The 24,472-nt window shown below is 26.4% G+C and overlaps 3 protein-coding genes across 7 annotated transcripts in view; 2 read left to right on the top strand and 1 right to left on the bottom strand.

Moving 5' to 3' along the window:
- Nucleotides 1–15,347, top strand: part of LOC107450908 (protein Son) — a 31,787-nt gene extending 16,440 nt beyond the window's left edge. For 2 of the 5 annotated variants that reach the window (XR_011638029.1, XR_011638027.1), the window contains exons 8-14: nt 3,031–3,150; nt 3,921–4,043; nt 5,481–5,569; nt 11,212–11,359; nt 12,948–13,010; nt 13,197–13,312; nt 15,123–15,347. Coding sequence is in view for 2 of the 5 variants with exons in the window: in XM_016066852.3 (XP_015922338.1) it covers nt 3,031–3,150; nt 11,212–11,359; nt 12,948–13,010; nt 13,197–13,312; nt 15,123–15,239 (564 nt within the window). In the remaining 3 variants the exon portion in view is untranslated. The remainder of the gene's footprint in view (nt 1–3,030; nt 3,151–3,920; nt 4,044–5,480; nt 5,570–11,211; nt 11,360–12,947; nt 13,011–13,196; nt 13,313–15,122) is intronic. The other 3 variants (XM_016066852.3, XM_016066851.3, XR_011638028.1) reach the window with 2 other exon arrangements.
- Nucleotides 15,348–16,095: 748 nt separating this feature from the next.
- On the bottom strand, nt 16,096–22,098 carry LOC107450910 (guanine nucleotide-binding protein subunit beta-like protein 1). Its single transcript, XM_016066856.4, has 3 exons — nt 21,803–22,098; nt 21,116–21,260; nt 16,096–18,240 (listed from the first exon to the last, which is right to left on the bottom strand). Exons 1-3 carry the CDS (start codon nt 21,959–21,961, stop codon nt 17,576–17,578), a joined length of 969 nt encoding a protein of 322 aa, XP_015922342.1. The 5' UTR covers nt 21,962–22,098; the 3' UTR covers nt 16,096–17,575.
- A 273-nt stretch (nt 22,099–22,371) lies between these two features.
- LOC107450909 (protein eva-1 homolog C) overlaps nt 22,372–24,472 on the top strand; it is a 102,453-nt gene continuing 100,352 nt past the window's right edge. The window contains exon 1 of the mRNA XM_016066855.3: nt 22,372–22,772. Within this exon, the coding sequence (XP_015922341.1) occupies nt 22,700–22,772 (73 nt within the window). The 5' untranslated portion in view covers nt 22,372–22,699. The remainder of the gene's footprint in view (nt 22,773–24,472) is intronic.

Genomic DNA, 24,472 nt, shown 5'->3' with positions numbered 1-24,472 from the left:
TGCACCGATCCCTGCTATATCGGAGTTTTTTTTTCAACCGCCAAATATCGATATAACCTAGTGAATTAGTTTTGAATGAAGAGATTCAATGGCCCATTCCGATTTAACTATACCAACCCCTGCACCAGATGTGATTTTGGCAAATAGCCAAAGAAGTTGAGCGCACGTGTTACCAAGAGAATGAGTTGATAGTTGACCTTGAATCTTTCCCTTACGCTACGGCAGATCGGACTCTGTTCTGTACATTCTCGCAATGATTAAACCGGTGTTTCACTACATCGGAGAGAGCAACATCGATTTAGGGTTTGCTGTCATGAATAAATCGATTTAGTAGAGTCGAAATGCTCACTCCGGAATTTTGTTGAAGATGAAATGGATAAATCGGTATTACGATGTTGGAGTTAAATCGATATATTGTCTTACATCGGTATAAAGCCCAGTCCTAGTGGACAGACCCCTGCTTTGACACAGATGGGACAACAGCATCCCTTTTATTTATTTATTTTTTCTGATGCTCTAATTGCAAGCCGAAATATATTTTGGTATTTTTTAATAATAAAGAATAGTCTAATAGTTACTAAAAAAAAATCTCTTAGATCATCAGAATCATATTTGTAATAAAATATAAAATCTGAAAAAAAGTAGTTAGAATTTTTTTTTTTATTTACATAAAAAAAATTTGTCAATAATTGATTTTATAAATTAAAGTAATTTCAGTGATGACTTACTGTTTCTCTTAGATCCAAATAACTGCAAATTTAAAAAATAATTGTTTAAAAGTTAGTCTTGTTTGGAAGATTTTACCTTTAATGTAGAAATAGATACTGGTGTTTCAGGTTGAATTTCATAACCATAAATCATTAAAATGTCTAATATCATATTTTTCACTTATTTTTACTTTTTTTTTAAAAATTTCCATTGGCATGACAATGCAAAAGGAACAACAACAAAGCTAACAAGGTAAAAAAGTGCAGTGGTAGAACATAAAAATTGGCTGAAGTCATTGCCTTATTAAAAGTTCTTTTGCTCGCCTATACAGTGTCATCTCAAAATCGCCATGGAGCGATAAGAGATGATAGAGGTGAGTTCTATTCATTAGCTCTACCAAATTACAAATGGGGCAGTTTGGATGGTTCAAAATCCCCTAAACGATGGAGTTGTTTTCCTAGACTGTCAGGACCCGTCAAAAGACGGAATTTTGCAACAGCTTCGCGACGTGGAGAGTTGGGAATACGCATAAGATTGTCAATTCTCCATCACTTTAACTGCAAATTATCAAGTAGTTGTACTTTAAAATTTTATGACTTAACTTGTTGGATATACAGCTTTGTAGAATGAAAAAATATATTTGAACATGACTGAAGCAATCTCGAGCCTATCCTCGCAATAAAATCAACCTGTTTGTTTCCATTAACTCCACAATGTCTAGGTATCCACTGGAGTACAACATGCTTCTTCTTTAAGGCCAATCTTTGCAAGTAATTCAGCAAACTGTTAACAGCAGAATATCTAGTTGACTGAATAATAATTATTTGATATGCAGCCACTGGGAAATTCATTCATTTTTTTTAACTGCAAGAATTTTATGTAGTAAATTTTTAAAGCTAAGCTCAATAAATTTAGCAATTCAAAACCATGTGAAAATAATTTAATTGGATTCAATAAGTAAATGCAAGTAAATGTTGTAAACTATTTATTTTTAATTTATCTTCATAATTGTTTGGGTTAATTTTCTGAATTGAGTTATAAAGCTCATTTGATCTTATATAGTAGATATTTAATATAATTAATTTTAAAATAACTTTTCTTTTTACATTCAAACATAAGAATTAGTTTATAAATAGAAATAAAAGTTTGACAGCTTGTTAAACATTTTTAAATACTGGTGTATATTTTTTATTGTATTTTTTCATCTTAGCTTCAGATCTACCGAATAGTTTAATTAATCTCTATTTTAAATATTGGCATTTAAAAAAGAAATACTTTACATTTTAGAAAGAAATATTTAAAATGGAAAAAGAAATAAACTCTTTCAAACTTATACAATTTTACATTTGAAAAAAAAGTTTAATAACGTAAACTTCAATTATAATTTTGAAAATAGTAAAGCTCTTTAAAAATAGAAAAAAGTATGCAGTATTTCTCTCATTAATTAAATATCTTAATTAATACACTTGATATATCTAAGCCTAATATTATATACCTGTTAAATTTTTTACTCTAATATTTCCTTACAGATAAACCACTTTAAAAAAGAGGAAAATATTCAGTAGACGAGAAGGTTTGATATTAAGCTTACAATTGAATATTTAGCAACAAATAATACATAATTATTTTGTGCAGCAGTAATTTATATATAGGATTTGTCCCAAAAGTAATATCAGTGAAAAATTTTATTTTTTGTTTATTTAACCAATTGATAAAACTAATATGAACAAAAAATTTTAAAAATAGACTGTTTACGCATTGATACAGTAAGATTTTCTGGCACTAAAGGGTTTACACTCGGGTTTTTTCCAGAAATCTTCTAATACCTTGATGCAAGTCAAGATGTTCCAAAATGTCCTATTTTGTTAGTTTTTAAGCATAGGAACAAAAGACTTGTAGGACTGTTTAGGTGTTTTGAAAATCGTTGGCACTTATGAATTGCATTACTCAAGCTACCAGAGTAGAAAGATTTTTCAACACAATTATATAAAGGATTCTTTTAGAATTATTTAATGTTTGTTAATACAGGTACACTCATAAAGGGGTTTGCATTAATGAATTAGGTGACGCAAATCAGTGATGATCCCTGATAGCCATTTTATGTGGCTTATACTGCTGACCATTTCGGCTTATCAAATGTTTTGTGTGTATGCTTCATATTAAAGTCACTAATTTTAATTTTTTGACAAACCTTGCGCCCACTCAAGTTTTTTTTCCTTTTTTAATTCATTAGACTAAAAATATACTTTCAGCCAAAGCTGTTGAATTATTTATTTAGTAAAATATGTGTTATTATTAATTTTGCATGTTATCATGATTTAGATAAATGATTGGGTTCAATCACAAGAAGTTCCTGGTTTGTTTACTGGCTCAACAGGTGCTAAGCTTTTAAGTGTAGAAGAACTTAGTGGGCCCAGACATTGGAATTATAGGGCAAAAAAGGTAAGGGGTAAAATTTTTGCAATTTTAAATTTTTACTGCATATAACCATTATTATTACTGCCATTACCAATTTATTATTATTTTTTTTTAGGATTTAATGTTAATTTTATCTTGTTTTTAGATTCAAGTTATCTAGTTTGTGGAAAGTTATATTTTAATATTATGGGGATATTTTAATATTTATTGAGTGCAAGTTAGTTCTTTTTATCTTTAACTAATGCTATTTATTATTTGTCTCTTTCACATAAAAAATTTTGGTGTCTTTATCTTAAGAAAACTGTGTGTTACAAATTCATTTTTCCTTTATACATAAAAAAGATTTCAAGAAAGAAATTTTATTAACATACTCTCATGAATAGTGTTTTATTTGCCTAGTGCAGTTGAATGTTCTGGTGAATTTGTGAATGGCGTAAAATTTTCAGAAAGTTAAATAGTGTAAAAACAAAACACTGGTTTGCTATGTGGGCAAGCACGCAGAATGAAAAATAGTTTTCCATGTATAAATCTTAAGGGTTAATTTATTAAAACTGATGAGGACACCACTCATTGCAATACTATTACTTTTCTCAGATAATTTTCTTTTCTCCTTTTTAACCCTTCCTAAAGTACGGTAGAACTGTATGAAATAATGGAGTTTGATAAAACATACTTACAATATTTTCAAAAGATTGGGAAAAAAAAGAAAAAGGAACGTTAGTTTGAAACTATTGTAACTATGTTTTATGAGACTTCATATTTTAAAGTATGACATCCTCTTTATTGTATTGCAGAGGATAGGGTATTTCTTAAGAACCCTCATGTGCGTATTCAGATTAAGAATTCAAAGTCATCTTGTAGCAAGCCCTCAATTTAATCAAGAAACAGAAGTGGAAATACTAAGTGTTTTTTAATGGGTAAGTCAAGATTATGTTATCAGCCACAAATATGTCTTACAGTGCTTAAAAGTAGAATATGTTAATTTTGCAAAAAGGAAATATATATCTATATTGTATGTTTATTTTATAAAGCAGTGAGTTATCAATGTATTTAATCCATGGATTTATAAAAAGATTTTCTTTATAAAAAAATTTAAAAAATAACATAGTCCGAATAAAGAGGTATTAATTTTCTGTTGAATATAAATTAAATTAAAAAATGCCACATAATCAGGCATACGATTGTTTTGAGAGAGTCAAAATAAAGAAATGCAGGAGAAATTTATGAATGGACAAGTGGTTTTTGTAAATTTTTTATTATCCTTCTTAAAGAATTAAAACAATTTATAGTATTACAATTATAGTTATTTATAGTATTACTCTCATGTGTGAGTGAGAGGAATGGCATTATTGCTATGAGGTCTATATGAAATGTGAACAAAGTTTAAGTTTAAGACGCATACAAGTGCCCTTAGTGTGATTTCTGCAAATAATATTCTTTTTGTCAATATTTTTGAATATTCAATTGATCTTTTTAATCATTATTTTTTTCCATGAAATATTATTGGTAGCCCATATTTTTTTCAAAAGTACAGTTTTGAAAACTTTTATAAAAGAACATACTCAGGTTGAGGGATCCGATTTTTGAGGGGAGTAAAACTAAAATACAATTATACTCTCTAAATTTCATACTTTAGAAAAAAATATATCTACTAAATATTTGAATTTTGTCTACTAAATATTTGAAAAAATATCTATTATTTTTATTATCTTTTTGTTTCTAACTTTGATGAATTTTAATCGATGATGATTCATAAAAATATTATTTATATGTCTGAAATATTAATGGGGGATATTAAGAAATTCATAATTATTGAGAGGAACATATTCCTTCTGTCCCCCGTAATGTCACCCACGCCAAAGAACATGCAATAAAACACAGGAAAAGTTATCTATTTTAACTTTTAATCTTCCTGTCTTGATTCCATCTGGTTACAACATAATAACGTCTGGTAATGGCTGACATGTAGCTCCTTAAATCTTAATATGAATAATGTAATTTATGTTTATACTACTTAACCTATTAAATTATTATTTTTAAATTTAAATAAACATTTATGCTTGTGTTTCCTTTTTGTCAGTAAAACAGTTTTACTTTTAGTCGAAAGCACTGTTAAACATGTAAGTATTTAGAACCATATATGTTTATTATATTTTTTTTTAAATGTTTGAATAAAATTTTTGTTACATTGTCACAAAATGACACTGTGCCGTTGATCAATAAGTGTCCAAATGACTTACGTCAAAAGTTTTTGATTTCAATTTTTTTTAAAAAAGAGTTTAGCTTTCTGTTGGTTCTAAGTACTTTTTATTTGTGGGTGATGCATAAACCTATAAATTGAGAGCTTGTTACAGGAAATATTCTTTTAGAACATCTTTCAGAAATTGCTGTCTTCAAATGGAATGGAAAGTTGCTGTCCAAAGGTGGAAACTTATAATTTTTGGTAAGAAGTAAATAAATAATATTTTTGTTATCATGTGGCATGTTTTATATAATTATATGAATGAATAAAGGATTTATAATAAAATTGTTGCTCTTTAATCAAAATTTTTGTTTTTTATTTGTTTATTGTTACATGTTACTAAGATAATTGTTATTGCACATTATTCTTTTATGTTTTTATTTGCTATTGAATGTGTTGTAGTTTCGTCTTTATCACATGATACTGTATTTTTCGGAAATATTTTCCTTATTTACTTACACAATGAGAAAAGCTTTTATGTGAATATATTTCCCTCATTTTGTAACTCATACTTTCATCCAGTCATCATGTTGTTGAACTCCTAACAACTATAACTAATTTATTTATCTGTTCTGACAAATAAACCAAATTCAAGTATAATAATAATTTTTTAAGAGAAAATCAAATTTATTGAAATATATTTGATTTCCAGAGACTACACAAATCGCAATTTGTGTCACAGGTAAAATATATTAAATAAAAAGCAATATGATAACATCAATATAAATATATGCACTGTTGAACCCCTGTTATACAATGTCTGTTTTGTATGTTATCCCTCTTCCTATGTCATTTTCTAATGGTCAGTGAAAATAGCCTATATTGATAATGTTAAATTATACCAGATTTTACGTTACCATTTTTTTTTCTTAATACGTTTTTCTATCCTCTCTTATCCCTCTTAATACGTTTTAGTTCAGTTAAAAATCATTTTCTTAACAAATCTCACACTAGTTTTCTTGAAGTTCTTTCTTTTTATTAAAAGAGAGATAGATGTGTTCAAAAGCTGTTCTGGCATTCTTTCTATTTTAACTTATTGTCCTTTTGTCTGTGAGAGGAGATTTTCCCTTGCGTCGTCCTCTTGAGAAATGAGGTCGGATGGGCAAAGCTCGGGAAGGCTGGTTGTATTGCTGCCTCTGTAAAAACAACACACACAGAAAAATAGATTTTCTTTATTAAGCAAAAAAAAAAAAAAAGTCAGGAATTAAATGTTTATTTAGCTTTATTAACACAAGTTATGCAGACATGCCAACTGCTCCGGACGAGCCATAATTATTTAAAAAACGGTAAACAACTGCAAACTAAAATTTGCAAATAATTGTCTAATTATACTTATTTTTTAGACGGTATAGCACATCTAAAGTAACGCAAAGTGGCGAATCGTATAACCTTTCGAATTATTTAGAAGTAGTGGTGGATTAAAACCTAATAAATTGAACTTTCTAAACCAAGAATCATACCACTCGAAAATATTTATTTGCCGTCCCGAGCAAGTTGTCATCTCTGGTTATGGCATTAAATTTTTAAATTATTCGATTTGTTTAGCTATCATTACTATTTTAACTATTGTCTGTTTAGTGATTTGTTTAGCTAAAAATTTTTGTTTATTGAAATCCTATTTAAAAAGCAATAAAATTTCAAATATTTGTTTCAATGCCCACAGATTTGTAAAATTGCTTTTATTTTATTTGTAAGCTTAATGGAAAATAAAATATTTTCATTTTTCAATGCATAATACTGCAATAAAAAAACTTCCATTTCATTTATTTTTAAAATTGTTTTCTGTTTTAATATGCTTTATAAAATTTTTAAATTGTGTTCTAAATAAATAAGAAAACGTATGTGAAAAGTAACTATTTCAGACTTGATTATTTTTCTTAAATATATCACTGTGTTGACACTTAAGTTCTGCATTATCTTGAAGTAAAACTTTCCTAAAAAATTATACTTGAGGCATAAACATAAAGTAATCAAAATCTTTTAAAAAAGAAGATAGATAATATTTTTATAGAGCCTGTTACTTTTCTTTCTTTTGAAAGGTAAATTTTATCAAAAAATTGTCAGTTAAATTTTTTCTCTCAGTTCACACAAATTACCTATAACTTAATTGTAGAGCCTACATCTCATTCTACCATTCTTACATTTAAATTTTACAATTCTTTATCAGCTAATTATGAACAATTTCTCAAAATTCCCTCTAATTTATCCTTCATAAAATTTTTGATGTTTTAATCACTACTTGATAAGCAATATTAACACTAGATTGCCTAAGCAAGTCATTTTGACTGCTTTTAATTTCAATTGAAAAAACAATGATGTACATAATGACAAAATTTCTTAGAATTTTGTACAACATATAATTTTTTTATTGTTAATATTTACTAATAACTTGTTATATAACTGTAAATAATATAAAAAATATTAAAATTTAATATTAAACAAATTTCTTTACCCATTGTTTATTCTTTTACAATCCAGTCATTTTGATTGCTTTTGGGCAATATAGAGGATATACTAAGTTTCAGTCTTTCTAGTGTTAATTGACTTATGTTACATATCTTTTTTAATTGTTTGGTAATCTGGCACACACACAGAATATCCTTAAAAATTAATTTACAATTGTATGTTTTTTTATTTCTCACATGCGTTTTATTTTTATGGTTTTGTTTTTTTTCTTTTTAAAATGATATTTAAGGTATAAGCATGCATTAAATAATATCAACCCAGGGTGAAGTGGTCAATTTCTGTGAAAAATTGTATTTTTGTCTTCAATTGGATGAGACACTATAATGGCTAATTCAAGGTTAGCTTAGCTGTTAAGCTATCTCTAATTAGGATAAACCAATACATAAGATTATGTATTTTCCTATCTTATAAGGAATACATCCAAATAAATTCAATAACTATAAATATTTTCAAAACACATCTGGAAGGTAATTTTCTTTTTCAATGGACTAATACAGCACTAAAGTGAGATGTGTCTAGCCTTTATAAATTAAAAAAAATTCTATAATTTTATTCAAAATTTATACAAAAAATTTTGTTTTTACTCAATTATATTTTCCATAATGTTTGCATCACATAGTTTTGTGCATTCTGAATCGTGATCGCCAGAATTTAATTACGTAGAGTTGATTTTTATTGCTTAGTTTAATTTCAATCTGGTAAATCTTTTTTAATTTTAAAAACTATGTATGATTATCAACTCAGCTTAACTAACTTATGTTAGAAACCTGTAAACAAGTTAATTTTTGTTAGAAGCAAATATATTGATTTATAAAATAAACATAAAAATTAATAATTAAAAAACAATAAATTGGTTTAAACACAAAATTATCGTATTAGAAAGCTGAAGTTTTAGTTTCAAATAACAAGGAATTTAAAGTTGTAAATTACGCTATTTCAATTAATTATACAATAAAATCTATCTAATATATATTTATTTAAAACTTTAATCCTTATAATTCAAAATATCATTAACACATATTCTCGAAACTTTACATGTGTTGTTTATATCATTGTTTTGTTATGTCCAAAAAAGAGCACAAAAACTATATCAATATACGCTAATACTTTAAAACTAATATTTATACCTAAAGACTAATAATTAGTATACTTAAAAACTAATTTATAGTATAATTTAAAAAAACTGGAATTGGAGCCTGATAATAAAAGGGAAGTTTAAGTTAAGTAAGTTTTCTTTTAAGTTTAATTGAAGGTTAAATTCTTTTTGATTCAACCTCAATTTAATGTGCGTCTCCCTCTCTTCAAATAGGTTATGTAGTAAAGTTGTCATTATATTAAAAATGCGTTTTATTTAAGCATCATTTTCTATATTATGTGTCACTTAGAAATAGGAAGGAAAAAAAAAGACTGTTAAATGAGAGTATGTAATTTGTAAAAATAATTACCCATATACTTCTCTATTTAAATGTTTTTCATAAGGATCTTTTTCTTTCTTTCTTTTTTATAAAAAGTAAAAATTATCGTTTGTTTAAACATTTTTGGTCAGTTAGGATAAAATCTTTAACTGACTTAAAAAAAAAAAAAAGAGAAAAAAAGATTTACGCTAGAAAGATTCTGTTTCATCAACCAAACTTAAAACATTTCGAATATCTAGCTTTTACTTCTTCTTTTTTTTTTTTAAAAAAAAGTCTTTATTGGTAAACAAATATTTCTAACCATAAACTAGAATTGTGCACCTTAAAAAACATGAATAAATGTACAGTAACATTAATTTGCAGATAGTAGTATTTAGTGATGAAAAAATTTATATTTTTATTGATTGCTTTTAGTAATAAGGTTGTCAACATGCAACTTGAACAATTTGATAAAAGTATGAAATATGGCTGAGAGTTTTTTTGTTACTGGAAAGTTATTTTGCGAAAAACATTTTTGGTTTTAAGTTAAGGGCAGTAGTATTTTCAGTATCTTTTTTTGCTACTTTTTTTAAAATACAATTTTTTTTCCTTAAATAATATTTTATATATTTTTTAATTTATTTTAAAGTGTTGATTTTTATAAAGAAAAGTCTAACATCTCCCAAAAAAATATTTTTAGGCACACATCAAATGGTACTAAATTATAAAAATAACATTTAAATATTTTTAAGTGATTTCACTTATTGAGTCTTGGTATTATTTTTTCTAAACTAAACTCAGTGGTGCGACAGCCCGTAGAGGGCCAAGGCCTACTGTGCCCATCTCAGTTTTCTTAACCTTGGGCTCTGGGGTGCAGGAGCTTGTGTTCCGGTCAGGTGGTCAGCCAAACGTGGAACCCCCAGTGTTTAGTTCCCAAGCATGCTTGGTACTCATTTATCGACGCACTGAAGGGATGAAAGGCTGAGTCAACCTTACCCGGCCCGAGGATCGAACCAGGGACCTGTGGCACGACAGCGCGAAGTGCTACCTCTCAGCCACCAGGTGATTTTTTCAGAGTTGTTAAAATTAATAGAAAATTATCGTTTACTTAGAAACAAAAAAAAAGAAAATGATAATATATAAAACAGTGACAATCGTGTATATCTTAAAATTACGTTGAACTTAAACTTTATTAAATGAATGTTACTTTAAATAACTCAAAATATTATATTTTTAGGAAGATTCCTTTTTTTTAAAAATATTTTCTGAAAGAAATTTAATCTACTGAATATCTTTCATGTCATAGTTTGAATGTAATTAGTATTTTTTGTTATCTGTAACAGCATATTCTAAGCAGACTGAATAGCTGACACCTCAGTGCAAATATTCAGTGTTTATGTTATAACCTTCCCTGCAATGAGATCGTCAGCAAACTTGCACTGAAACTTCCGTTAAAAATCCACACTCTCTTATCTGATACAGTATTAGAAGAATGAGAAATAATAAACCCATATTTTTTTTAAACTAATTTATAACTGATTGGGTACTGAACTAAGATTTAAGAGTTAAAACATTTATCCATATTTTGTTAAGTTACTTCGGGGAAATTTTAAATATAAAATATTGTTAGTTGAAATACTAATTTTACTTTTGTTCAATAAAAGTCATAAAAGCAAAACTTGATTCTGAAGTTCGTCTTTTTATTATTGTTTACTTTCATGTCTCAAAATAATAATATGTATACAATTCTATTTTTAGATCAATTTATTTACCACTGTTATACGTAAATTATTTTTTAAATAGTTGACTGATATTGAAATCTGTAAATTGTGATGATTACTCTATTTTTCAAAGTTTTATGAATTTGTTAATTTCTTCTATTTTTAGAAGAGATATTTTTTTTAAATCAGTGAGCGATAGATATAATATAGATATCATTAGTTTTAATTGTTAAATCTTAATCTATGAAATTTGCTTTTGTAGGATATTTTTACTCGTGCAGCTCCTGTAACAGAAGGGAAAGGAATGAGTTTACTTAAGAAGATGGGGTGGAATCCAGGTGAAGGCTTAGGAAAAAATAAAGAAGGTTCTTTAGAGCCATTAGTGTTGGACATTAAAACTGACAAAAAAGGTAGGAAAACTGCCATTTGTATTATCAAATTTTATAATAATTAAATATACCTGTTTTCTTTTCTTTGCAGTTAACTACTGGTATTTGTGAAAATATGCATATGTTTTTATTTATTCTTTTTAAAAATTATTCATTTATATAATTAAAGCAAAATGTTTATATGTATGTGTGTATTTACCATATACAAATCCGCTATTATGAATCAATCTACCCCAAATTTGGTGTAAATACGTTTGAAGACACGTCAGACCTAACTGTCTTCTTTAAAACTACCTTCGACCACCAGTTAGTGTGTTACTTCCCAAAGAATGAGTTTTCCGTTAGATTTGATAACTATTTTATAAATAAGGCAATTTTCAGGTTTGATCTATCAAAAGTTATTTTTGGTTTTATACACTAGATTATCACTAGTAAAATAAACCTAAATAATTTCACAATGTACAGTTCTGACATCACTGAATTATATTTTTTATAAATTGTGAAAATATTTTAATTGTCAAGATTTTTTATTTTATTATGTGAGTATATGTCTTTCAATTTTGTGCTTGCTTTTGTAGTGTTCATTAGTACTGATTTATTGATCATTCACTTTTTTCTCATACCATACAAAGAACTGGTATTCATCTAGTAATTCGCAATAAAAAATTACTCCAAAAGTTCATCTCTATAATGATTGATAAGATGTAATCAGTGTGTGAGTGTTTAAAAAAAATACTTAAAAATTATGACTATCTGTACAATTTTGAAACTATATTCTACTCTTTTAAATTTCAATATTTTTTTTTTCTTGAATAAGTATGTAAAATTTTGTTTCAAGTATGGGGGAAAAAAAGTTAAGTAAAGAATTTATTGCACTGCAACGTGCGCGGCTCTATAAAGATAAGTTTATAACAATAAACATTGATTTTGTACGTTTTCTAAAAGTTTAGAGGGCAAAACAACTAACTGTCAAAAGTGGCTTGTATATTAGCCATCTAGATGCACTACAAACTTTACTTTTGGAAAGAGAATGAGTTAAATATATTATCATGTCCAATTTTTTCTCAGCTTCAATCTGAATAAATTTTTATTCACATTCTTATTAATATCATATTTTAATTTTTTAAAAAGAAAATCCTGGTTACATACTTTGCAATACAATGACTAAATTTTTCAAATTTTTTTATATTTTGTATTAAAAGCAGTCAAAAGGTTTTGCACCTTAATTACTCAAGCTGTTTTAAAAGGAATTTTAAAAAACAGATAATTGAAAAATGTCTTGAATGAACTTGTCTCATAACTGTAAAATCAGTTCTAAAACAGAAATTTGTCACAAAATTACTCTAAACATAATTCTAAAATAAATCTTAGTGCCAAAAGTGGGAGATTAATATTTTCACAGCATTGCAAAATTATAATGCATTAAAAATTTTTTAGTTTCAATTTCACTTAAAGTACTGCAAGTATTGCTTTGAACTGTCTAAAAAACAATAAAACTAATGTACCAAACTATTCAAAACACACAAAAATCACTTCTAAAACTTGCTTTAAAACACAAAATAGTACTGAATTATGTTCTCTTATTGCATTAACTTTTTATGTCTTGTAGGCCTTGTTTCTGAAGGTGAAGGATCCAAGAAGTTAGTATCAAGTGTTCTCAAGGATTTGCAAGGTGATATGTTGTTCACTCTCTTTTTCGTTACTTATTATTTCACTCATGTCAAAATAACAAAATTATTAGAAATAAATATTTGTGATGCAAATAGCATATTCAAAGCCATTCTACATATATTTGATGTATAAGGGTCACATGATATTTTCTTTATTATTAACAAATTTATTTAAATCTCCCTAATAGGTAAACATCCTGTTTCTGCTCTCATGGAGTTGTGTAGCAAAAGAAAATGGAAACCACCTCTTTACACTCTTATTCAAGAGTCTGGTCCATCACATAAAAAGCTTTTCTTATTTAAAGTAAGTCCTTCCTTATATTTTGTTTCAACACCTATTCTATGCATGGGCTTTACTTTAATAAAAAAAATTTCATTGACAGATTCATTATAATTATTTACTTATCACAGACATAATACAGTTTAGTTTTCTTAAACAATTTGTCTATAACAGAAGCAGAGCTGTTAACGCTTTTTGGGAAAATTTCTTCTAGTGGTGTAGCTAAGTTTATGTTTTAAAGTATGATTGTTTTGTAAATTTGATTTAAAGTTATTTTCCACACCACTGCATGTTCATATCAAATACTACTTTGTTACAACTCTTTCATAGTGATGCTTTTAAAATGCTGCTAAAATTGCAAAAAATCCTAATAGCTTTAGTTTTAAATTACCTACGACTGTATAAGATATTTTCAAAAAAGCGTAGCAGTTGACAGACCTTCAGAAGCAAGAAGAAAAAAAAGTTAATAATCCACCATATTTTTTTTGCTATTCAAAACAATGGATAAATTTTAACATCATTTGGTATTTTTCAAAATGTCAAAAGCCATTAATCAGTATTTTAAGTAATTAAATTTTGAATTTATTTCTTTTAAAATTATTAAGTTTTTTTTCGTTAAAAACTTGATATAACGTCCTAGTTATAGTTGAAATATAGATTGCTTTTTTTCCCTTTTCAGTCGGTGTTATTAGTCGTAACATTAATTCATATATAAATAAAAATATTGTTTTGAAATTTAAAATAAATCCAAGTAACAAACTTTATTTTTTTAGTAGTTTAAATTAAAGAAACTAAAATATTAGATAATTAAATGTCTCTAAAATGCCAACACCAGCAACGAGAATTATTCAATAATTTTCGAGACTTAGATTTTTATTATTTCAGGGGGAAATTCCCTCTTTCTGTGATTCTGAAACTTATTATTTTTATTCAGTATAAAACCGAAATTATTACCTGATATATTTCTAAAATAAGTGATTATGTTTTAATCACAATTATCAAAATACACATTGTTATAAATCATTAATTTCGGTATAGAGAAATCCTAAATGTGAAATAAAATATTTTCCAAAATTTAAAGTTCATTATAGAATTTTCTGTAACTTGGCATATAAATTTTAAATAATATTAACTATGTTTTTACTTAAAACTAAAATCTAATTATGATTTCATTATTTTGCCATTGTTGTAAATAAGATTTTAAAAAACTTTTCTATGACCTAGAAAAAATTAATGTTAAATTATATATATAAATCTATGCTAGTCAAAAAAATTAATAGTTGTATCATGTATTTAGGGAAAGAAAATGTGTTATAATTTTGTGTCAAGCTATTAACGTAAAATTGAACTTTTGTAATTTTTACATAAATGTTTTATTGTTTAAATTTACATATAAGAAAAGTTACTATTTCCTATTAATAACTCTTCCTATCCTCTAGAGTCTTATTAAATTTTTTCAAATTAAAATTATATTAAATGTTATTTAAATAAAGAAATGCAACTAAAAACTGAATGAGATATATATTATGGAACGGTTTATAAGTTTATTACTTTAGTAGCGTTATTAATTTTACTGTCATGCTGATGTTATATGTGACTTATTTTATATCAATCAGAGGGTTTGTTGTGTCCAAGTAAATGAATGTTTCACAACCCTACGGTAACCTACTAATCTTTTCTTCCCTTTTGTTTTCTATCAATATGTAATGTCATTTAAGTTTCGTGCAGTAAAAGTACATTTAATATAATACTAAACATAGCTAAGTTTTAAGGAATTTTAAAATTGTGTCTGCTCATTTTCTGCCATAAAAAAATTTACTTTTAAATCCTATAGGTAGAAGTGAACAATGTTGAATATCAAGCTGCAACTCCTGTTAGTAACAAGAAAGTTGCTAAAGCTGATGCTGCAGTGATATGCTTGCAAGCACTTAGTGTGTTTCCAAAGACGTGATAAATGTCAGTATGACAAAATTGTATATATTTTTATGATACATTGTATGTTATTTTCAAAATTGAAAATAATTCCTTTTCTTGTATTAATGTATTTGCATTACATTGATATCATTATGAGAAATGTGAGTTCTTTCATTTGATAAGAATATAAATAAATAAGTGGCAACATTTGTGTTAAAATCTTGAAGCCTTTTTTACTGTATTATAATTAAAAAATATATATGTATAAAAATTTTGGATATACTACTGTAATAGGTATGTAAGTGCTAGCTAAATTTATTTAGCCTATTTTATTAATTCTTCTAATTAAAAATATTAGCCAGAAAGCTATCACTAAATTGAAAAAACCTAACCTTAAACATATTCAGTTTTATTTTAAGCTAATAGCTTGCTTATAAGTTTCCCACACCAATTAAGGATGGTTATTATTTAACAGATAACTATGATTATTTGGTAGATTATATCATCTTTTATAAATACCATATACTAGTATATATTTCTGTACTTGGATAAACCTGTACGAATACACATCCTATCCATTAAGTTTTAACTAGAGGAGAATGTATAAAATAAGGTGCCAAGGAAGAATAGTTGCTGCAAAAATGTCCCCAAAACACAGTAATAATTTGCTAAGAAAATATAAACAAAATTTGAACTATCTCTTATTACACAACTTTGTTTTTAGCAGTAAAATTCAAAAATACTTTTAAAGTAATTTCTAATAGTAAAATTTGAAATAGAAAATAATCTTTAGACCTAATTGTTTGAATTAAAGATAGCATTTCTTCTGACTCTGGATATTGCTATGTATAGTTTAATTTGCGCTGAATACAATTAATATTCGAAACTATGTATTGGAGATATTGTATGTGTGGACTTTATTACAATACACATTTTTGCAAAATTCGCATTTGTTATTTACATAGTTGCTTAACTGGTCTTTTACTCTTAAAATTATTGCAATATTCATAAAGCAAAATAATAAATGACGAAAAATAATTTTATTAATTATCCAGCATAGATACACAGCATTTTAAAGCAAAATAAACATTTTTCACCTAAAAATTATGATAAGTGATATTTTTTCTAAAAATTTTATATAAGAAACACTTTATTTCATGAAAAACATATTATGTTCATTTTTTTAAAGGATGGAGTGCTTTATTTGAAATGTGGTTTAGTTTGTGTCAAAAACTACTAAAATAAAATGAATGAATAAACTAAAGGTGAATATTGACAATAAAACTACTTTATAATATTTACTTCGTTCATCTCCACAGCTTGTATAGGGTGGACTAAATAGAATTAACCCCCCTTCCTTCAAAATAAAACATGGTTATTGAAGTAAAACAGTAAACTAAATCTGGCAAGATTTAAAAAACTCAAATGATTAAATTTTTTGCTCTCTTATCACATTTTTGTATTGTTTGTTATTTAGTTCTTATATAAGAAATAAATATCTTCACTATTTTATAATTTTTTTTTTTTCAAATAAAAACATTGGGAAAAATTACTTAAAACAAGCATTTATTCCAGCTTGTTTATAACAAGTGGAAAAATGAGGTTAAGGAATAAATCTACGAAGAATCAATTTGAATGGTTGAATGGAAATTAAGCTCTAGGACAGCGATAAATTTATTATTTTTTTTTTTGGATATGGATCTCTAAATATGGTCTATCTTACAATAGAACCGTGACCGTAAAAAAAATGTGAATGTGTTAACCAATAAAATACTACCTTATTTTAAAAGTATTTAATGTGAGGAAGAAAATTTTTCCATCTTTTTATCATACCTTAAATTAGATTTTATATCCAACAGTTAAAATTTGTAGCTCTGGAGCTGTATCTAGTTCAGTTGTTGATTTGTTTTTGGTCTATTTACAATTTTCTTTGAAATGAAAATTAAAAGAAACTACAACAGACATTTAAATTTTTTTATTAGGGAAATATCTTTCTTTATTAGCATATTTAGTTATTTAACATTGATTTGAAAACGGTGATATAAAATACTAAAACAATTTTTTAAAGCAAATTTTACCTATTCATATTTTATTCAATATATTGTTATTATAAAAATTATATTTTAAAAAAAATGCAGTTTCATTTTAATTGGTATTTAACTTTAAAATTTAATAAAATCGACAAAATATTAAATAATGGTTAATACTAAATAATAATGGATAATATTAAATAAGTGCAAACTCTCACAACCTCTTTAACTGTTCCGTGAGACACCATTTGGGAACTGCTGCTCTAGAATAAAATCAAATTATTTATTACTAGTCTATGTAAATGAATTATTTCATGATATAATTTTTTATTTATGTAGAACATCAATATATAGTCCATAGAGCAATATTTTTATCTTTTGAACCGGATGCAAAAACTGAATTTTTCTTATCTATGGGAAAAGGAGAGCATGCTAAACTGTGGATTGTTTGTTCATGAAAATTTAGAATAGCTAAAGGCTTTAAAGTTTTCCAACTAAAGATTTTTATGCTGAAATCCCATCCGGCTGCAATTACTATTTTTCCATCATGCCTTATCTTTACATCACTGACACCTGGTTCAGTTAAAGCCAATTGGCATACATTTTCTATTTGAAAATTATCACTGATTGACCATGTCTGTAGAAACTTATCAGCACCACCACTTATTCCTCTATTTTTTAATTCTAAGTCGTAATCCAGGCAAGTTACAAGTCCTTCGTGAAAATTCATGGAATGAACTTCATTACCGTCTTCACCATCTCTAAGCTCAATGGCACCATTTTCAAAACCGGCTAAAAAGAATTGTTTGCCATGTAATTTTATGACTTTTAAGCACATACATAAACCTTTCGATGCATCCATTTTTAATTGTTTTGATTTTCTTTCTTCTTCTAAATTGTAAATGTCTAGCAAATGTTCATCTTGATTATATAAAGTTATGAATGCTTTATTATCAGAGAGCCAAAAAACTGAAGCACAAAATGCAACGGAATCTGACTCAAAATTTCCTGTAAAAAAAAATAAACAAATCAACAAATTTGTAAAATAAATAAATTAACAAATCTGTAAAAATAAATAAATTTAATAAATCTGTAATAAAAAATAATACTAATTGTAAACCAGTTAAAATTTCAAATACTAGCACAACTGAATATATCTGTAATTAAACATATCATTTGAATTAATATTTGCAATAATTCATTAATAATTATTTAATTTAATAAATCTGTAATAAGAAATGACACTAATTGTAAACCAGTTAAGATTTCAAATACTGGCACAACTGAATATATCTGTAATTAAACATATCATTTGAATTATTGTACAAATATTTGTAATAGCAATAATTGTTTTTTTTTTTTCCATTAAAAACTATTATCCTCAGGGAAATCCTTTTGTTTGTTTAATTTTTGAAGTAAGATGTTACAACAGTACACTTGATGAGCTTTATTTTTGCTAGAGTATTTAATCAAATTTGTATAAAATGATCTAGAGACAAATTTAATTTTTTCTTAGATAGTTTTTAAGATTTTTTATTTGTTTGATAATTATTTATATAAATCAATACAAAAAATTTCCAACTATTAAAAATATTTTAATCTTATTTGCAATAAAATGAAATCAATCTAATTTTAGAATAAGTTAGTTTGAATAAAAAACATTTTTATGGCTTTGGTTAAGAGAGTTTTTTAAAATCAAAATGGGAGTAAAAGAAAGTTGCATTTTCTTTGGTTTCTACTTATTGCGTATCCTTATGATTAAATGGATATTAAAGAATACTTTTGCAAACCAGAAAAGGGTTATAGGATGGATAAATACACAACAATCTAGTATTTTGCATATGATTTAATTCTAATGGCATTAAAATACATCTATTTAGATGCCTACTTTGTTAGTTTGCATATAATAATAAGAAAACAACAATGAGAATCAATTAAAAAAATTGAATGTTGTGATTAAAAATGTGAAGAAAAAGTCAAAAGTGATTAGGACAAGGTGGATGATATACAGGGACTAGTATATCTTCTATCCTTGATTCAAGTAGCGGAACAGATATTGTAACTTACAGCACAACCGCCAAAGTAAAATTATCATTTAGATCATTAATGCAATTTTTGATATTTATTTAAAATAAAAAGCAAAACAAATACAAACTATTACAAAACAATAATAGAAGTGTTGCTTTACGGTGTTGAGAAGATAATGCATATATAAGCTAAAGATGCTTCAAAATATGTAATTGATGTTTAAAACTATATTTACAATATCTCAGATTGATAAGATAAAAAATTAAACCTAAAAGCCTAACCTAAAGAAACCTAAGAAAAATTAAACCTAGTATCAAGCCAAATTTTCACAACCAAGTTGTTTTATATCCTCGTTTAACAGAGACTGCATTAAAATATCAAATGAAAAATTAATTAATTATTAAGTCTACTATTACCAGATGTCTACTCTTCAAAGTGAAGTTTTATGTTAATCATTCTATATCCAAGCAGTTATTCATCTCAAATTTCATTCTTTAGTTTATCCTCTTTTTTTTTAGTTTAAGGAGAAAAAAAATCTAAAAATAAAATTAAGTTTTTATTTATACCTGCTCACAAACTTATCTTAGAACCAAATAAGTTAAAGTATTTATTTGTTAGAAACTTATAAAATTTTTATATTGTTTCACATAAACATAATACCCGGTTGTGTACCTTGATTTGGCCGAGAAATGGGTAATAAATCCAAATTTTTACCGGGTACCCGAACCCAAGAAAATTTTGGAACCCAGTACATCTATAATAGAAAAGAGAACCAAAGTACTAATTATTGAGGAACTGGACTGGTCATGTCTTAACCAAAAACACCCACATCTAAAACTAGAGAGAATATAACATGTTTTTCTCTCCTGGTCTCTCAATGACAAATGAAAAAGGAGTAATCCTAGAATAACGTGTCAGAGATAGATTTTGAGAAGAACAAAATCAAAGAATGCAAAATCTTGGGCCAGAGACAGCGGGATATAGAGGGATAGGCTTGTTGGTTATGTATTAGCCGAGGGCATGGAAAACTTAGGAACTGTGGTATGGGTTCAAGGTATTTCGTACTAAAAATATATTTGAATGGTACATATATTTAGTACTTACGTATTTGGTACATATTTAAATAATTTTTTATTTCAGTAACAGAAGTTTTTTTCTTCCAAAGAAAGGAGTTGATTTGAAAACATTGAATTTTAAAATTAAGCTTTTTATTAACAGGGGTCTGTCTAGGTTTTTCTGTAAAGTACCTATTTTGTAAAAATTTAGACATAATTTGTGAAAATTAAAAATTATATAGAAAAATCAGCACAAAAAAATGGTGAAAATATGGATTTATCTATCCTTACTAGACACAAAATTAAAATTTTAAGAAAAAGTATTTTGTTAAACTACCGTTTTTTCTAATGTTGAATTTGTGAAGGTATCCCTAAATCGGTAGTAAATTTAGTTTGGACAGACCCCTGATTATAGTCCCTTTGTACTTCCTTAAATCTAATTTGCTTAAATAGTAAAGCAGAACAAAAAATTTTAATAAGGGTGAAGATATTTATTTTTTCTATCAAAATAGATATCTACTTAGAATTTTTTTATAAAAGAGAAACATTTAATTTGAAATATAGGTTCAAATCTATTGTAAATTATTTTAAAACAAATAAGTAACTAAACTAATAATATTCTTTGAGCAAGGGGTAAATATTTCTGATATAAGCTGTACTAAACTGATTGAAACACAAAAAAATTTGTTTGAAACTTTGAATATGGACATTATTTTAAAACTAGTTATTACTGCTCTTTTTATCCCTAGGTCAGAGAACTGACCTGTAACAAAATATTGTAAAAATAAGTAAATTCTTACGTATCACAGTCCAGTTAAAATTGTCATAGCTCCAAACATTTATGACGCCATCTTTACTTTGGATGAAGAGCTTAGATTTGTAATACTTCAAGAACATTATTGGTTTCTTCATAGGACTGATAAATTTGAAAAGGGTTCGAAAACTCTAGAAAAAATAACATATTAAATCAATACACAAATTAAACTTTAATACTTGTTTTATAGAAATCAAATTTACTGAAAATATTTTAATGAGTGCTTTTTAAATTTAATGACTCAGTTTAAAATTACTTCTTTTTTTTCATTCTTAAATCCTGAATTTTTTGAGAAATTTATTTTCCTTTTTGCGATTTTTCCAGTTGTTCCTTTACTTTATCAGAATATTTGTTAATTTACAACAAAAAAAATTTTTCACATTAAAATTTTTTAAATCAGATGAAATAATTCAATTATTATAAATAAGAATCTGATAAATTTAAGTTCCTATATATGTTTCAATTTAAAAGGTTTAAAAAATAAACAGAACTATCTTATAACAAGAACAAAAAATTATATAACATTTCTATACGTTATGGATAAAAAAATGTACATATCAGTTAGAATTTGTCAATACACTGGTTTAAGAAAAGTCCAATAACGTAAATGATTAATGCAGTAATTTGTAATTTTTTTTCTGAAGAGAACAACTTTGAAAGAATAATAAGTCACCTGGAGATTCCAAATAAATATTTCCCCGGCATCACTCCCAGATAATAAAGTTGGTTTAATATCTATAGTATCGTCAGTTTCATTGTTAAACTCCAAAGCAGTTATATTACCTTCGTGACCGTGCAAAATGAAAAATGGTAATGGTGGCAATTTTGGCATATCTAAAAATGTCAAATGAGATTATATGTAAAACACTTCGTATTTATTGTCCTTATAGAAAAGAAAGTGATCATGATAGGATGTCAATACATTTCAAAAACAGCAGACGCATGTCAGGTGTTTACAAACAAATTATACCATTGCCAGCGAAGAAGAATATTTTTGAAATCTAATTTCAAATTTTATTGATTTTTCTACTCACTTTAATTTAGATCAGTTTATCATATTTTATTACAAAATCTTTTAAAGGAATTCAGAAAGCATTTTTGTAATTTTATTTTTCTAAGCCTTCACGAGTAATTACTTAATTGTAATATTTTCCTTCGAAAATAGTAAAACATTTCGCCAGTAGATGGCAGTGTATGTACTCAAAATAAAATACTTCAAAAGGAATATTTTTCTTTCCCTTTACATGAGATTTCTCTCTTGTCCAATGAAAACGTCATAACAGCTCTCAAGCGAATTCGGAGGAGTGCACTCCTCCTTGTCATCTGGCAAGTTTTGTTGATTCTTTACGTAGTTTTGTTTGTAATTTATATTTTTCAAAAGCATGTCTAGGATTACATCAAAATAACAAACACGCTAAAAGCATTATCGCATAAAAAATGATTGTTTTGTTATTTCCCCGTCATCTTCGATGAAACATCGAAAGGATTCACGATCTTTAAATTCTTGAGTTGAAGGAGAATTCTACAAATAATTTTTCTTAAGTTTTTCACTTTTTTTTGTGTGCTGCTGATGTGGGTGAAATTGATATGTTTGGCTGTGGTGATGCTTTCGCCGCAAGCCGTCGCATCAAATACAAACCTGAGTAAGTTAATCATGACTTTATTTAAATATTATGAATGTATTATTTAAATTGAATGCATTATTTAAATGTTACATATATTAGAAATTATGAATATTAGTCACATGTGCACATTGAGTTCTTAACTTGTTCTCCTCGAACAAATAATACTATATGTATTAAAGAAAAATAATGTGAACTATCAAAGCATGGTTACTTAAAATTGGTTAAAATATTGTTTATTTTTGATAGGTTTTAAAGTTCATTAATTGATTAAATGTAAATGTGTGTCCTTATAATTGTAGCATTGTATCTACTTAGTTTAATGATCATTCTCAAATTAAAATATTTCTAAAATATCAAGAATAAAAAATCAGAAATTGTTCTTAATTTCCCCAAAAGTGTTGCTAGTATGTTATGGTCTGAAGAATATCAGAGTATTAAGAGTTTTCTTTAATTGATGATAAGAATTTAGATAGAATAATAAGAATAAGATTAGAATAATACGAATTTTTTTAATTGAGGAATATTGTCTAATTTAATTTCTTGACAGTGAATAATTTTCTATTTCTCTAAAACTTTCAATGTTGCTAAATAACTCTTTCCCAAGAAGTGTTTGATGAATAATCAAAATGTAATAAATATTATTACTCTGTAACTGACTTTCTCCAAGGATGCGTAGCGTTTTTAAAGAGTGCTTAAAGATGCTTATTTTTGATTTACAATTTTTAAAAGTTCTTAAAGGTGCTTTTTTTTATTTAGGGTTTGTGAAAAAGTGCTTAATTTTCTATCTCTTAAAATTAGTTTTTTTCTTCATCGTGTCGATCGTCGTCATAAATTACAAAAAAGCATGATTTTCACAATTTTCTCAATATCTATCAGAAACTAAGTTTTTTATCATGATTTTGTAAAATTTTTGCATTTTGTTGATTTAATGTTTATAAATTAAGAACTCTAAACGATAGAAAAAAATAATTCTTATTACTGCACATATCCTATTTATGATTTTTCTTCTTTGGAAAGTGCTTAAAAATATTTTTTGTGTGCTTATTTTTTGTTGAAAAATATGGCTATGCACCCTGTTCTGCCCTTGCAGTTCACAGTTTGATGCAAACCAGTATGATGTTGATTGTTATAATAGTTTTGCAACCAGTTCGATGCAAACTTTTATAAATTAATATTTATTCACATTTGATCGAATCTAAATTAAATTCTTCAAAAGTAACAAAGTGTAGTTATGATTCTTGTCTTTAGACAATTATCATTTACTATTTATACATACTTGATAATCCAACTCGTATAGTGTCAGTAAACCACAAAAGAGTAGACAGTAATTTGTACCCCTCTCACATATTTGAAAAATATAGCTAAATACAACATACATAGCTTTTGGCAGTATACTCACACATTAACTTTGGCTTTTATTTGCAACTAAAGAAAAATGAATAGGTAATTAAACTACTTTTGGACATAGATTCCCTATTTTATAGAATCCATTTATTAGTTGCACATTTCGAACTTATATTTGTAATTTAGAATAGGGCTGTGAAACTGCTAAAATTTTTAAAACTTTGCGAATAGTTTGTCACAATCAAATGTTCATCGAGTTTTTATTCATCATTATTAGATTTTTCTTGAATATAATTGCTTCTTTCAAATTTACGAACATATTTTCCAATCTGATTTGATTGTTTTGTGTAGTAGGTATGATCCCTATTTTATGC

This window comes from Parasteatoda tepidariorum, chromosome 1 (assembly GCF_043381705.1).
Source record: "Parasteatoda tepidariorum isolate YZ-2023 chromosome 1, CAS_Ptep_4.0, whole genome shotgun sequence".
NCBI classification, from domain to species: Eukaryota; Metazoa; Arthropoda; class Arachnida; order Araneae; family Theridiidae; genus Parasteatoda; species Parasteatoda tepidariorum.
Note: the sequence above shows the minus strand (reverse complement) of the source record. Positions and strands in the feature narration are given on the sequence as shown.

Bases quoted from the DNA above. Each gene is read 5' to 3' on its own strand.
- LOC107450910 (XM_016066856.4), bottom strand. From the start codon at position 21,961: ATGCCAAAATTGCCACCATTACCATTTTTCATTTTGCACGGTCACGAA. The intron at 21,261-21,802 runs GTGACTTATTAT...TATTTTTTCTAG, and splicing joins TATTTATTTGGAATCTCCAG to AGTTTTCGAACCCTTTTCAA. The intron at 18,241-21,115 runs GTAAGAATTTAC...TTTTTTTTACAG, and splicing joins TTTTAACTGGACTGTGATAC to GAAATTTTGAGTCAGATTCC.